The following is a 14380-nucleotide window of genomic DNA, read 5'->3' on the forward strand; positions in this document are numbered from 1 at the left end:
TATTATGCAGTTCTTAAAATAATACTTCTGGAGCAATTTTTAAAAAAACTGGGACTTCCGCCGAGAGGGAGGCGTAGGCGGAAGTACTGCATCTTCTCTCACAACCAAGTTTAAAAAAAAAAACAAAGTTTTAGCAACAAAAACGCAGCCAAACCACAGAAAATTGAACTATATGGAAGTCTGACAACAACGAACCCTTCAGCCAAACCAGTAAGAGGGGCAGAGCCAGCAGCAGAACAGGGTCGGGCAGGAAAGATCCACTGGACTGACCCTAGCATGCGATCCAGGCACACTGGCAGCCGTGGGCAGATCCCAGGTGTGGAGAAGCGGGTGGACCCACTGAGGGCTGGCCACAGTCACACATTCACTTGCAGATAAACTGGTTAAGGAGCAAGTGGTGAGACAGACCGTGCAGGCACCAGTGGCAGATGGAACTGCCATTGTCCCTCTCTGACCCCACCCCCACATGCAGCATCACAAACCAGTGACCTGGGTGTCCTCTCTGACCCACCCCCAACATACAGCATCACAAACCAGCAACCTGGGTGGCCACTGCCCTGGTGAACAACTAACGCTGCGCTCCTCATACCTAACAGGCACGAACAGATAAAAACATGGCTCAAGAACAACTCAGCCCCAGAGCCAATAAATCTAAGTGATGAAGAAATAGCCAAACTTTCAGATGCACAGTTCAAAACACTGGTGATCAGGATGCTCACAGAACTGGTTGATTATAGTCACAAATTAGAGGAACATATGAAGGCCAAACTAATTGAAATGAATGGAAATGCACAGGAAACCAATAGTAATGGAAAGGAAACTGGGACTCAAATCAAAGGAGTGAACCAGAAAGAGGAAAAAAATGACCAAACAGAAAAGGATGAAGAAACGAGAATTCAAAAAAAAGGAGGAGAGGCTTAGGAACCTCCAGGACATCTTTAAACATTCCAACATCCAAATTGTAGGGGTACCAGAAGGGGAAGAGGAACAGCCATGAGTGGAAAACTTATTTGAACAAATAATAAAGGAGAACTTCCCTAATCTGGTAAAGGAAATAGACTTCCAGGAAATCCAGGAAGCTCAGAGAGTCCCAAAGAAGTTGGACCCAAGAAGGAACACACCAAGGCATATCATCATTACATTAGCCAAGATTAAAATGAAGGAGAGAATTCTAGAAGCAGCAAGAGATAGGGGGACAGTCACCTACAAAGGAGTTCCCATCAGACTGTCAGTGGATTTCTCAAAAGAGACCTTACAGGCAAGAAGGAGCTGGAAAGAAGTATTCTAAGTCATGAAATCTAAAGACCTACATCCAAGATTGATCTATCCAGCAAAGCTTGCATTTAGAATGGAAGGACAGATAAAGTGCTTCTCAGATAAGATCAAATTCAAGGAGTTCATCATCACCAAGCCCTTATTATATGAAATGTTAAAGGGACTTACCTAAGAAAAAGAAGATAAAAAAGGTGAAGAGTGAAAGGACAGCAAACTCACTGTTATTAACAACCACACCTAAAACAAAAGCAAACTAAGAGGACAGCTAGATCAGAAGCAGAACCATAGAAATGAAGATCACATGGAGGGTTAGCAACAGGGGAATGGGAGAAGGAGAAGGGGGGAGAAGGTACAGAAAATAAGTAGCATAGATGGCAGGTAGAAAATAGATAGGGGGGGGGCAAGAATAGTATTGGAAATATAGAATCTAAAGAACTTGAGACACATGGTCATAAACTAAAGGGGGGAATGGTGGAGGAGGGATGTGCAGGGGGGAGGGAAATGAAGGGGGGAATAGAACAACTATAATGTCATAATCAATAAACTATATTTAAAAAACTAATATTTATGATACTATGTTAAATAAAAGGCAGATTTGCATTTGATACCTATGTTAGGGACATTATTCACCCTGAAGGAATCATGTGCTACACTGCCAACCAAGACCCCTTCTCCTCTTCCATCAGTCCCATCCCCCAACAAAAAGCACAGCCATTCTTTTTATAGAAATTCAGAAGAGGACACATGCATTCTTTGAAGTTCTGCAGCAGTTTATAGCACTAGTTCCTTATTACTATTGATTCTCCTTCAAATTACATGATAATTCTTCTCCCTTGCTGCACTGTATCACTAAGACCATTCAGGCTTCCCAACTATTAGCAGGGTAATTTTTTATTCATAAATGGAATGGAAAGAAAGGCATGCATTTCCTGAGCTAATTAGGCATGGATTGAAGAGAAGTGAGAAGAACTTGGGTAGATATGTATCTGTACTTGTGAGGAACAATATTATATAGATTAGAATGTAGTGAGCTAAGAATACTAAATAAAAAGTGAGAAAATGAAACAGTATGACATGCAAAGAGATCTAGGCAGAGTGTAAAGAAGGAAAATAGATGTGTTTGTTTAGGACTGGCCTTGACTACAAAGCAGAGAGAAAGGAAGCAAAGGCCAGAGGGTGGGTCAGAATTGTGGCCCATCAAAATAAGAGAGTTTTGGTAGGAGGCTGTGAGTGTAATTTGCAGTAACCATTTTTCTTTTAATAAAGGAAATGAAATGGTTTGTGAGAACATGTACTTCAAGCACTAATTATCCAAGAATGAAAAGCACTCTGAACTTAAATTTATCTGCTATGATTGTGCACCATTTGATTTTAGTCCAATTCATGATTTCCTAAAAGCATTATTTTTCTATACTAGCTCCTTTTAGTAAAGACTAGATTTAATACCGGCTTTTATTTTGGCATGGAAGTGCTAATAGCTATCACCTGCATTTGCCATTCATCAATATGAAATTATGAATTTAAAATAATTTAAAATTAGTGAGGGAAGTAAGTTATTTGTTTGAAGCAGGGTGTATTTACATGTGGGCTTTAATGTTTGGGGGAGAAAAAAAGAAAGTTTCATCTCATTCTATAGAAACATGGCATTGTGTGGGGGTGACTTTCCTCCCAAGTCCCCCCATGTGCCACAGATGAGAGTAAACATGACTGAGACATGATGTGATCTGCTTGGGGAGGATAGGGGCTCAATGCATTTTTCCTCCAGTTTCCTAGAAGAAAAAGGCCTTGAGCAGTGGCCAGTTTCTCAGGGGAAAAGGCACTGAACACCTTCCTCCAGGGGCCTTTATTGTGTTGTAATACACAGAAATACAGTAAGATCAAACAGTAGATAACATTTCAAAGAAATCTGAGGGCTTAGTCTGAATCAGAGTCTGTCAGGAACAGTTTTAGGGTTTCCTGCTTGAACCCTTAATAGATGAGTGAAAGCACTCTTAGCTAGAGGAGATTTCACAGGTTTATCAGGAAGTCTTTGTGGTGCCAGATTTTTCCCCTGGACACAGTCTAACAAGACAAGGAGGTGCACCCCTCTCCATCAGGTATTCAGGCTTAACGGGATTAGAGCCAGGGAGCGCTTCTCCCAGAGAACATGGGGACTCGGGCTTTGTCAAAGCTGGGGGGTGAGAGTCCATTGCTCCCTCTTTGTTGCAGCCCCCCTAGTCCTTCCATGAAGGCCTCTCAAGTGATTGTGTCTGGCCTAGGTTGCCCCTCCTCTGAGGGGTCTTACCTGTCGAGGACTTCCGACCATGCTTTGGGGGCAGGGAGGAAACTGAGGCAGCATTTGCTACTAGAGACAAGCTTTGTCTCCTGCGGCTCGCATTCCAGAGGTCATAGCTCACTCATCCTTAGCTATAGGGGGTAGAAGTTACAATTCCTGAAATTAGGCAGGGTGGTTCACAACAGCATTGTAATTCTCACTTACTACATTGCAAGATAATCCCCTTCTGTGGGATTCCGTGGCTCTCCTCTTCATTGTATTTAGGACACGGAGATTCTGAGTTATTAAGTGGGCTGCAAGTCCTTGGCCAGTGGTTCTCAATGTTGGGTGTAAATTGTAATCTTCTGGAGAGCTTAAAAAATTACCAATGCCTGGGTTCCATGATGAGATTTTCACTTAATTAGCCTTAGTTGAGAAGTGGGCATGGGGAATCTTTTAAATCTACCCAGGTGATTGTGGGAACCTCCAGTTTATCCCATTGCTTAATTAACTGGGTGTATTAAACCAGTTGTCAAAATGTGATACTGGAACCAGAAGCTTCTGCATCTAAAAGGGAACTTGTTAGAACAAAAATTCTTGGAGCCCTCTTCAGATTTACTGAATCTGATTTAAAATGGGGTGACCCAAGAATCTGTATTTTAGCAAGCTCTCTAGGTGATTCTAGTGCTTGCTGTAGGTTGGCAGCCACTGGATTAAACACTTCTTCCTAACCCTTTCTAAAGTACATCTGTAGAGGGTTCTTGAAAGGAGAGATCTTATTACCAAATGATGAAAACTGGCTTGGGAAAGTACTTTAATAAAAATACTTTTAATAATACTACTAGGAGCCATGCTGGGGAAAAAGGAGGGGAACTGATAATTTGCTGCAAAGCCCAAGCAAGTTAAGGAGGGAATGTGTCTGTGTAATAGGTAGGGGGTTGGTTGCATAGGCAGGCATATCCCTGGTGACAGTACCTGAAGGAAAACCCCTACTTAATCTTCAAGATACTGTTCAAATGCCAGTGTCTTATGTGAAGCTGTCTTTTAGCTCTGGTGTAAATTGCTTCATCCTTGTGTTCTACTTAGCTGTGGGGGCAACTTTCCTCTAAAGTCCCGCCGTGTGCCACCGATGAGAGTAAACATGACTGAGACATGATGTGATCTTCCTGGGGAGGAGAAGTGGCCAGTTTCCCAGAGGAAAAAGGCCTTGAGCAGTGGCCAGTTTCTCAGGGGGAAAAGGCGTTAGGACCCTTCCTCCAAGAGCTTTTATTGGGTTGCAATACACAGGAATACAGGTGGCAAGGATCAAACAGTAGATAACATTTCAAAGAAATCTGAGGACTTAGTCTGAATCAGAGTCTGTCAGGAACAGAGTTTTAGAGTTTCCTGCTCAAACCCTAAACAGATTAATGAAAGCACTCTTAGCAGAGCAGAGGTCACAAGTTTATCAGGAAGTCTTTGTGATGCCAGATTTTTCCCCAGGACATTCTCTAGCAAGGCAAGGAGCTGCACCTCTCCGCATCAGGTATTCAGGCTTAAGGGGATTAGAGCCAGGAAGCACTTCTCCCAGGGGACATGGGGACTCGGGCTTTGTCAAAGCCGGGGATGGGGGGATGAGAGCATCCATTGCTCCTTGTTGCAGCCCCCCTAGTCCTTCCATGAAGGCTTCCCAAGTGATCATGTCTGGCCTAGGTTGCCTCTCCTCTGAGGGGTCTTACCTGTCAAGGACTTCTGACCATGCTTTGGGGGCAGGGAGGAAACTGAGGCAGCATTTGCTACCAGAGACAAGTTTTGTCTCCTGTGGCTCAAATTCCAGAGGTCCTCACTCACTCATCCTTAAGCCACAGGGGGTAAGAGTTAAAATTCCTGCAACCAGGCAGAGGGTCCTAGCCCTTACTGTGTTTCTTTTTTAGGTCTTGTCTCACTATCTTGAAGTTATATCTCTCTCCCTCACTAAACTGTCTGATCTGTGAAAGTAGAATCTTCTCTATATATATTGGGTTGGCCAAAAAGTTTATTTTTTTTGTAGATGTCTCTAGTAGCACTTAGTTGTCTTTAACTTCGTTCAAAACAATTGTGTTAGATTGTATTGTGACAGCTGTCATATCAGCATGCATTTTTTAATTTATTTTTTTAACTGATTATGCTGTTACAGTTGTTTTCCTGCCTTTATTCCCCTCCACCCTACTCCCCCGTCCCCACCATTACCCCCCCTTTAGTTTATGACCATGTGTCTCAAGTTCTTTAGATTCTATATTTCCCATACTATTCTTGCCCCCCATCTATTTTCTATCTACTGTATATGCTACTTATTTTCTGTACCTTCTCCCCATTTCTCCTCCTCCCACTCCCCTGTTGCTAACCCTCCTTGAGATCTTCATTTCTATGTTTCCACTCCTGATCTAGCTGTCCTTTTAGTTTGCTTTTGTTTTAGGTGTGGTTGCTAATAACAGTGAGTTTGCTGTCCTTTCATTCTTCACCTTTTTTATCTTCTTTTTCTTAGGTAAGGCCCTTTAACATTTCATATAATAAGGGCTTGGTGATGATGAACTCCTTAAATTTGATCTTATCTGAGAAGCACTTTGTCTGTCCTTCCATTCTAAATGAAAGTTTTGCTGGATAGAGCAATCTTGGTTGTAGGTCTTTAGATTTCATGACTTGGAATACTTCTTTCCAGCTCCTTCTTGCCTGTAAGGTCTCTTTTGAGAAGTCAGCTGACAGTCTGATGAGAACTCCTTTGTAGGTGACTGTCCCCCTATCTCTTGCTGCTTCCAGGATTCTCTCCTTCATTTTAATTTTGGCTAATGTAATGATGATGTGTCTTGGCGTGTTCCTTCTTGGGTCCAACTTCTTTGGGACTCTCTGAGCTTCCTGGATTTCCTGGAAGTCTGTTGCCTTTGCCAGATTGGGGAAATTCTTCTTTATTATTTGTTCAAATAAGTTTTCCACTGGTGGCTGTTCCTTTCCCCCTTCTGGTACCCCTACAATTCGAATGTTGGAGCATTTAAAGATGTCCTGGAGGTTCCTAAGACTCTCCTCATTTTTTTTTGAATTCTTGCTTCTTCACTCTTTCCTGTTTGACCATTATTTGCTTTCTTCTGGTCCACTCCATTGATTTGAGTTTCAGTTTCCTTTCCATTACTATTGGTTTCCTGTGCAATACCATTCATTTCAATTAGTTTCGCCTTCATATGTTTGTCTAATTTGTGGCTATAATCAACCAGTTCTGTGAGGATCCTGATCACCAGTGTTTTAAACTGTGCGTCTGAGAGTTTTGCTATTTCTTCATCACTTAGATTTATAGGCTCTGGGGCTTGGATATCTTCTTGAGCCTTTTTTGGTCTGTTCGCACCCTTTAAGTATGAGGAGTGGAGCATTGGACCCCCCAGGTCGCTGGATTATGACGCTTATGTGGGGGCGTGGTCAGAGCGGGGAAATGGCGGCCCCCTCTGCAGTTTCCTGCTGCTGGGTGACGAGCAGAGACGTGGTCGTTCACCAGGCCCGGGCCACTCAGAGTTGCTAGGTTATAATGCTGTATGTGGAGGTGGGGTCAGAGCGGGGAAATGGCGGTGCTCTCCGCTGCTGCTTGCTGCGAGTACCCTCTGGGTCCCATCCAGTCGCCCACTCTCTCGCTTGTCTATCCATGCATGGATGCGAGACCACAGTCAACCCGCAGCCCTGCTTCCTTGATGTTTCCCCGAGGTGGCTCGCTGGGTCTCTCACTAGGTCCAACCCTGTGCCTGGATTCTGCATGCCTGAGTCCATCTGACCGAGTTTTCCTGTGCTACCCCGCTCCACCAGCTGCTGGTTTTGCCCCATATCAATCAGGCTGAAGAATTTGTTGTTAACAGACTTCTGAAAAGTTCAATTTTCTGTGTTCTGGCTGTGTTTTCTGTTTTTAATATTTAGTTGTCTCTAAACTTGGTTGTGTGAGAAAGCACGGTGTCTCCACCTATACCTCCATCTTGGCGGAAGTCCCCCAGCCAGCATGTATTTTTTTAAAACATCAATATGGGTGAATTTTTGTGAAGTCACTTTCATATTGAAGATGGAAGAAAATATGAAGCATTTTCAGCATATTATGCTTTATTATTTTAAGAAAGATAAAAGCCCTGGCTGGTATAGCTCAGTGGATTGAGCGCAGGCCTGCGAACCACACGATCGCGGTTTGATTCCCAGTCAGGGCACATGCTTGGGTTGCAGGCTGGTTCCCTGCAGGCCAGTTCCCAGCAGGGAACGCAAGAAAGGCAACCATACATTCATGTTCCTCTCTCTCTCTCCTTCCCCCCTTCCCCTCTAAAGATTAAAAAAAAAAGAAAGATAAAAATGCAACTGAAATGCAAAAAAAAATAAAGATTTGCACAGTATATGGAGAAGGTGCTGTGACTGATCAAACATGTCAAAAGTGATTTGCAAAGTTTCATGCTGGAGATTTCTCCCTGGCTGATGCTCCATGCATTCAAGTGACCAGTTGAAGTTGATAGCAATCAACTCAAGACATTAACTGAGAACAATCAACATTGTACCACACAAAAAAGAGGCCAAAACACTCAAAATATCCAAATCGATAAAGTTATTGGTTAAAAAATGTGTCTTTTATTTTACAGGAAAAAAAAGACTAAATGAACTTTTTGGCCAAGCCAATATCTTTGGATCTTCCAATGTCTAAAAATTGCTGAAGCATACTTAGTGCTCTAGAAATGTTTGCTTAGAGGAGTCATGAGGAATGACCATATTTTTTTGGCTATCAAGAGCCTTTGAACAATGGGATTTGTGAATTAATCATGGTCTAGGGTCTGAGTCTCTGCCTTAAAGATTAGGTCCCTTGGTTTTTTCAGCACACCATGAGTAGATAGATATCTCTGGTAGCCTTATACAATGGTGATTTCAATGATGTAATAGAAACTTATTATTATTTTTTAAAATTTATTTATTTATCTTTAGAGGGGAAGGGAAGGAGAAAGGGAGAGAAACATCAATGTATGGTTGCCCTTTGCACATCCCCTCCTGGGAAATGGCCTGCAGGGAATTGGCCTGTAACCCAGGCATGTGCCCTGACTGGGAATCGAACTGCGATTGTCTGGTTCGCAGGCCCGAGCTCAATCCACTGAGCTATACCAGCCAAGGCGCAACTTATTATTTCACAGTAGGATATATAATTGCCAGATTCCAGGGTTACTAACATGAGCTTTTCTCATAAGTAGACCTTCATGGGAAATCTAATTAAAATCTATAGAGATACATCTGACACAGTAGAAAGTACTTCAGTTTTGGGACCTTATAGGTTATCTCTCATCCAGGCACTGCCATCTTCTGGTTTTTATACTTCTCTAATTCTATAATGGACTCTGCTAATCCCTGGGTTGCTCACAAGTATTCTTTAAATGAGATAAACACTTAATAAATTACAATATCCTTTGCCACCTTTCCTTTCAGGGGTTATACATAGTCAGATCAACATGATTTGATGTATATGTTTCCCAACTCTTCAGAATCACAGATTTACAGGCAATACTTGGTTTAATTTCCTAGGAGGTTAATCACACATTCATTATAGCATATGGATTTCTACTGGTTTAACTTTCAGAGGACAAACATAACCTTATTTCCAAATTTTGTGGGGTGGGGCATCTTGATGTCTTTTCACTTACTGCCAACAGTAATAACTAAAGGTTATTGAAACTTTGAAATATATGTCAATGTCATTCTGTATACTGGAATTTTTAAGACCCACTGGAAGCAGAAGTAACTGGATTTGTACCTTCTATGCCAGTTCATAATCTTAATATGTATGTGCTGAATAGATTTCTCTAATTTTGTTTCCTATAGGCATTATATCTGATAGCTACCAATGGAACCCCAGAGCTCCAGAATCCTGAAAGACTGTCAGCTGTATTCCGTGACTTTTTAAATCGCTGTCTTGAGATGGATGTGGATAGGCGAGGATCTGCCAAGGAGCTTTTACAGGTGAAAATAAAGTAGGACAATTACGAAGTCATCATATTGAACTTTTCCACCTCAGTTTGTGACAGCAAGAGAGCTCTTTCAAGAGATGTCTAGTGAGAGTTAAGCTATAACCATGTGATTTTAGACCACAGGCACATTAAATATAGACATGCATCTGATACATGATTCATTGACATGTTGCTGTTGCTAAACTTTATTTGTGCCCCTGGATGTTGTATGCAGGTACTCTTGGCTGAAGGCAATTCTCTGCATAACTATGCAATTATTTCCATGGCATTTGCTGCTCTAATACTTTTTACTGATCAAAGCCCCTTTGCTTGTGATGCCATATGGCAGGTACCTGCTTGTCTGGGTGAGTAACATCCATTGCTGAGGGCCTCTGTAACCATTTGTCCTTTGCATGTCTCTCAGGGATTAGTATACACAAGGGCAATTATCAGTACCATGATGTACCACATTTTTTATTAAAATTTATTTATTTTAATTGTTGTTCAAGTACAGTTTTCTGTCTTTTACTCCCATCACAGCTCACCCCCCAGTGCTCCCCACCTCCCTCCCATTTCCACCCGCTTAGTTTTTGTCCATGTGTCCTTTATACCTTTTCCTGTAAACCCCTCTTCCCCTTTCCCCCTGAAATTCCCTCTCCTCTCCCCTCTGGTCCCTGTCAGCTTGTTCTCTCTTTCAGTTCGTTTGGTTATATTTTGCTTGTTTGTTTTCTTTACATACATTATCTTGTTTAATTCTTACAACAACTCTATAGGTCAAGTGTTATTATCCCATGTTACAGATATAAAAATTAAGGCTTGCATAGCTATTGAGTGGTAGAATTTGGATTTGAGTCCTGGACTGCCTGACTTTGCACCGTATAAACCAATTCAAGGTAAAAGATGAATGGCTCAGAGATATTGCAAGTTTGGTTCCAGACCACTCCAATAAAGCCAATATAGCAATAAAATGAGTCATTATGTTGGCAGTGAAAGCAGCACCAGGTGTTAGATTGGTGGAGTCAGACCAGACTTTGGTTCAACAATTTCAGTTCTGGAGTTCTAGCTAGGAAAGAAGTCAGAGGCAAGACTCAAACTGTAAGAGTTTATTTAGAAAGTCACAGAGGTAGAAGCATTGAGCAGTAGAAAAACTGGGCCTAGAAAACAAACTACAGAGGCAAAGAAGGGGGTCTTTGGAGCTTAGGAGAGAAAAGGGTAAAGGTAACATGCCTGGGGAGAAGAAGGGTGGGGAGAAAGGTGCAGGTGTGCTTTTAAGAGGGAGAGCACCCTGCATCCTATGTCCTAAGAGCTTTCAAGGGTGGAGATTTTAGGCGAGGTCCCAGAGGAGGATCTCAGTAGAATAATCGTCAGCTTTCCAGGTGTGTCCTTTCAGAGTCACGGTCTCTAATAATTGGTTGGCACCAGGGCCAACCAATTGATCATTTTTCAATATTGCTGGTCCTGAGGCAGCCTTGGCATAGTTTGTATGGTTTTGCTGCTTTCTTGGGTCTATAGCAGAAACACAACTAAAGCCTAGATGTATTTGATGCAGGTCAGAGCCTCATCGTCCTGGGGGTTTAATGCTTCAGGGGTGTTCTTTGGTCCCCTTGTTTGTTTGCCCTCTATGTGTGTCTAACCCAAATGACTAGCAACATGCCAGGAGAGGAAAGGTCAAGGATCAAAACTGCATGACCAGAGATATGAAAGGTCAGGATGTCTAAACCACATGACCAGTAATATGCTAGGAAAGGAAAGGTCATCCTGGAGGTCTTTGTTTTCCCAGTTTTGCCTGTTGCTAGGCACCCATGGCTTCCTGCCCTGCTGACCATCAGTACCTGGCCCATTATCCTTGCTCTGTTCATTCTGTCTAACTGACAACTACAATAATCGTTTTGTTGGTGGGGGGGGGCCTTGCCTTCAATTTGTGAAAAAAATGCAACATCCATGAAGTGCAATAAAGTGAAGGGCAATGAAACAAGGTATACCTTTATTTATATTGATAAAGCAACACAAGTCCAGTATTACATATGTAGCTTCATTGCTGGGGACTGTTCCTCAGGGACATGTATCAAGCTCGGTAATATTTGAGAACAGTGACTGATTGTTCTTTCTGAGACTTTGAACACATGATCAAGTTAAACAAAAGGCACAACCACTCAGTCAATTCTAGGCAAAAAAATAAAATAAAATAAAATAAAATAAAATAAAATAAAATAAAATAAAATAAAATAAAATAAAATAAAATAAAATAAAAACTGTTTCTATTGCTTCTAAACTCCCTGCTGACATAGAGCCACCACCAGGCAAAAAATATCCCCCAACCCAAATCACACCAGAGATAAACCTATTTGGAGGAATTAAAGAAGTTACACCTCTTTTGTGCTACTTATGAGCATTTCACAGGCTCTTCTAGGACCCTAAAATGTCAAATCTGGAATGGCCCTTTATTAATCCTCTAGTTAATCCGATCTCAAATTACAGATTAAAAACCTGAACTTTTAAGTGCTTCACTTCCACATCTTTTCGCTCCTCTCACTACCCCACATACACATCCTGATGCATGTTCCAAGGATAAATGAAGATAGTGGTTTTCATAATGTAGCTATATGATCACATAGATAATTGAATCAATTATCTAGTTAGTTCATTCCCTCATAGTACTTTTATCTGAACCAGTGAGATAGCTGATGCAAAACTATATTGAGTCTAGATTGAATAGTTTGTTGCATCTCTTCATTTTATTTATATAGCAATAACCCGTGTATCGCCTTAAGTCCAGATAACTTCATTCTCTGACTTTAGCTTATTAATGCTCAGTTTAGAGGTTAGAAAGTAAAGAGATGTATGACATTTATACCACTGGAAGGCTTGAGAAAAGACACAGGTATTGAATATTTGTGTGACTTTCTATATGGCCTAAGCCAGTTCTCTGTCCATTAATTGATATTTATTGAGCAACTCCTTTTTGCAAGGCTTAAGCGTAGTGTATGATAAAAAAAAACCTCTTAAAGACATGATGATTCCTCCTCTCCGGAATTTCATCATCTCCTGGGCACATAAAAAGATGCAAGTTTGTCTAGAGACTCATTCAAACAAAGTGAGTGTTCAAACAGTAAATAACATGATTCAATAGGCAATGAGAAAATGTTTACAAATGGAAAGGAGTTCTGCTGGGCATCGAAGGACAGATGGCAGAGCTATAGTGTGACTGAAGTCATGTAGGCAAGGTTTAAGAAAACAGAAAATAGAAAGTATAGCTGAAGAATTCAAGTAGGAAGTTGAAAGAGATAAGACCATCGAGAGCCTTGAATGCCAGGCTAAAGAATTAGGAGTATAGGCAGTGGGGAAATACTGAAGATATCTGAGGGAATCACATGATGAAAGATTTGTTTAAAAAAGAGTAACCTGGTAGTATGCAATAAGAATTAGCAACAGGAAAAAAATAAGGAAGATCAAGGGGGAATTATTGTTATAGTTCAGAATTAAAGTTGATTAGGCCTGAACTAGGGAAGGCGACAAATCATTTTGAGAGACATTGAGAAGGAAGTACTTGGTAGCTGATTTCATGTAGAACATAAGACAGAGGAAGATAAAAGAGACTTCAGAATATAAAACCACTGGTAGCATTCAGTATAAAAGTGATAGAGAATAATACAATGGCAGCATGTCTTTGTTTCTATGTAGTCTACAAGGAACTGGCATTTACCTTATTTGATTTAACTGTTGTAATAAGCAGAGAGGATTGAATTTAAGTGATCTAACTCCAAAGCCTCTGTGGTTTACATCACACAAGAGGACCCTGGTGGGAGTGTTTAACATATGTTTTTAAATGCTGAATTCAAGGTGATAGAAAGACATTTAAAAGGAAATATCCATCAGGCAATTAAAGAAATAGGACCAAAATTAAGGAAAGAGATCAGGTCACACAATATAGATTTGGGAGTCATCCCCATAAAGCTGATGAGTAGTTGAAACCATGAAAGTAAATGAGTTCTCAAAGGAATTAACTTAGAAAAAGAAGGTGATAAGAGACTAGTACCGGTATTTGGGAGATAGGAGGAGGTGAAACCAGGGAAGAAAATGGGAGAAAGTAGTCAGTGAACATGCTTGTGGAAGAGAACCAAGACAGTAGAATGTCACAGGCCCCCAAAGAGAAAACCATTTCAAATAAGGAAGAGATGTTCATTTGTATTGAGTACTGCAAAGGAGCCAAAAGTGAAATGATAGAGGCACAGCTGTTGGCTTTAGCAGTTAGGAAGCCATTGGTTTCAGGGTCAAGGTCAAAGGCGTTTTTTCCAAGCATAACAGCAGCTCCAGATAAAATCATCAATCTTAAGAAATTCAAAAAGTTAGACTGTTGTAAACACTGACATTTAACAAGACCCCAACTCAAATTTCTAGCTCTGCCAGTCAGCTTCCAGAAGGTTTCATAACACTGAAGGACAAAAGCTGGCACTATTTTAATAAAAATATTTAATTGGGCACCCAAAATACATGTTAATGAAAAAGGACTGCTTGAAAATGTAAAGTATTATACTTGTTGCAGGAAATAATTCAAGTAATTCCTCTTTTTTTTTTGCAGCATCCATTTTTAAAATTAGCCAAACCTCTCTCAAGCTTGACTCCTCTGATTATTGCTGCAAAGGAAGCAATTAAGAACAGCAGCCGCTAGGACTGCAAGACTTACCCCACACCATCTCCCTCATGAGTAAGACTGAAATAAAACTTTGCTGCAGGAAAAAAGAAAGAAAGACAGTCAAATGGGGTGGGGGTTCTTTAATTTTCAAATGAATAGAAATTTCTTATAAGCCTTTTTCCTACTCCTTCAGATTATGTAATTTATTTGTAAGTCTGAATCACAGCCCTAACAGGGCAGCAATGTCGAAGTGCCCATAGAGTG

The 14380-nt window shown here is 41.1% G+C and overlaps 1 protein-coding gene across 4 annotated transcripts in view; it reads left to right on the forward strand.

The window, feature by feature from the left end:
• PAK3 (p21 (RAC1) activated kinase 3) overlaps positions 1 to 14152 on the forward strand; it is a 128642-nt gene extending 114490 nt beyond the window's left edge. For all 4 annotated transcript variants that reach the window (XM_053657507.1, XM_053657508.1, XM_053657509.1 and 1 more), the window contains 2 exons: positions 9359 to 9496; positions 14063 to 14152. In XM_053657507.1, coding sequence (XP_053513482.1) covers positions 9359 to 9496; positions 14063 to 14152 — 228 coding nt within the window. The remainder of the gene's footprint in view (positions 1 to 9358; positions 9497 to 14062) is intronic.
• The last annotated feature ends 228 nt before the right edge of the window (positions 14153 to 14380 follow it).

This window comes from Artibeus jamaicensis, unplaced genomic scaffold, assembly GCF_021234435.1.
Source record: "Artibeus jamaicensis isolate MK-2021 breed Jamaican fruit bat unplaced genomic scaffold, CSHL_Jam_final scaffold_461, whole genome shotgun sequence".
NCBI classification, from domain to species: Eukaryota; Metazoa; Chordata; class Mammalia; order Chiroptera; family Phyllostomidae; genus Artibeus; species Artibeus jamaicensis.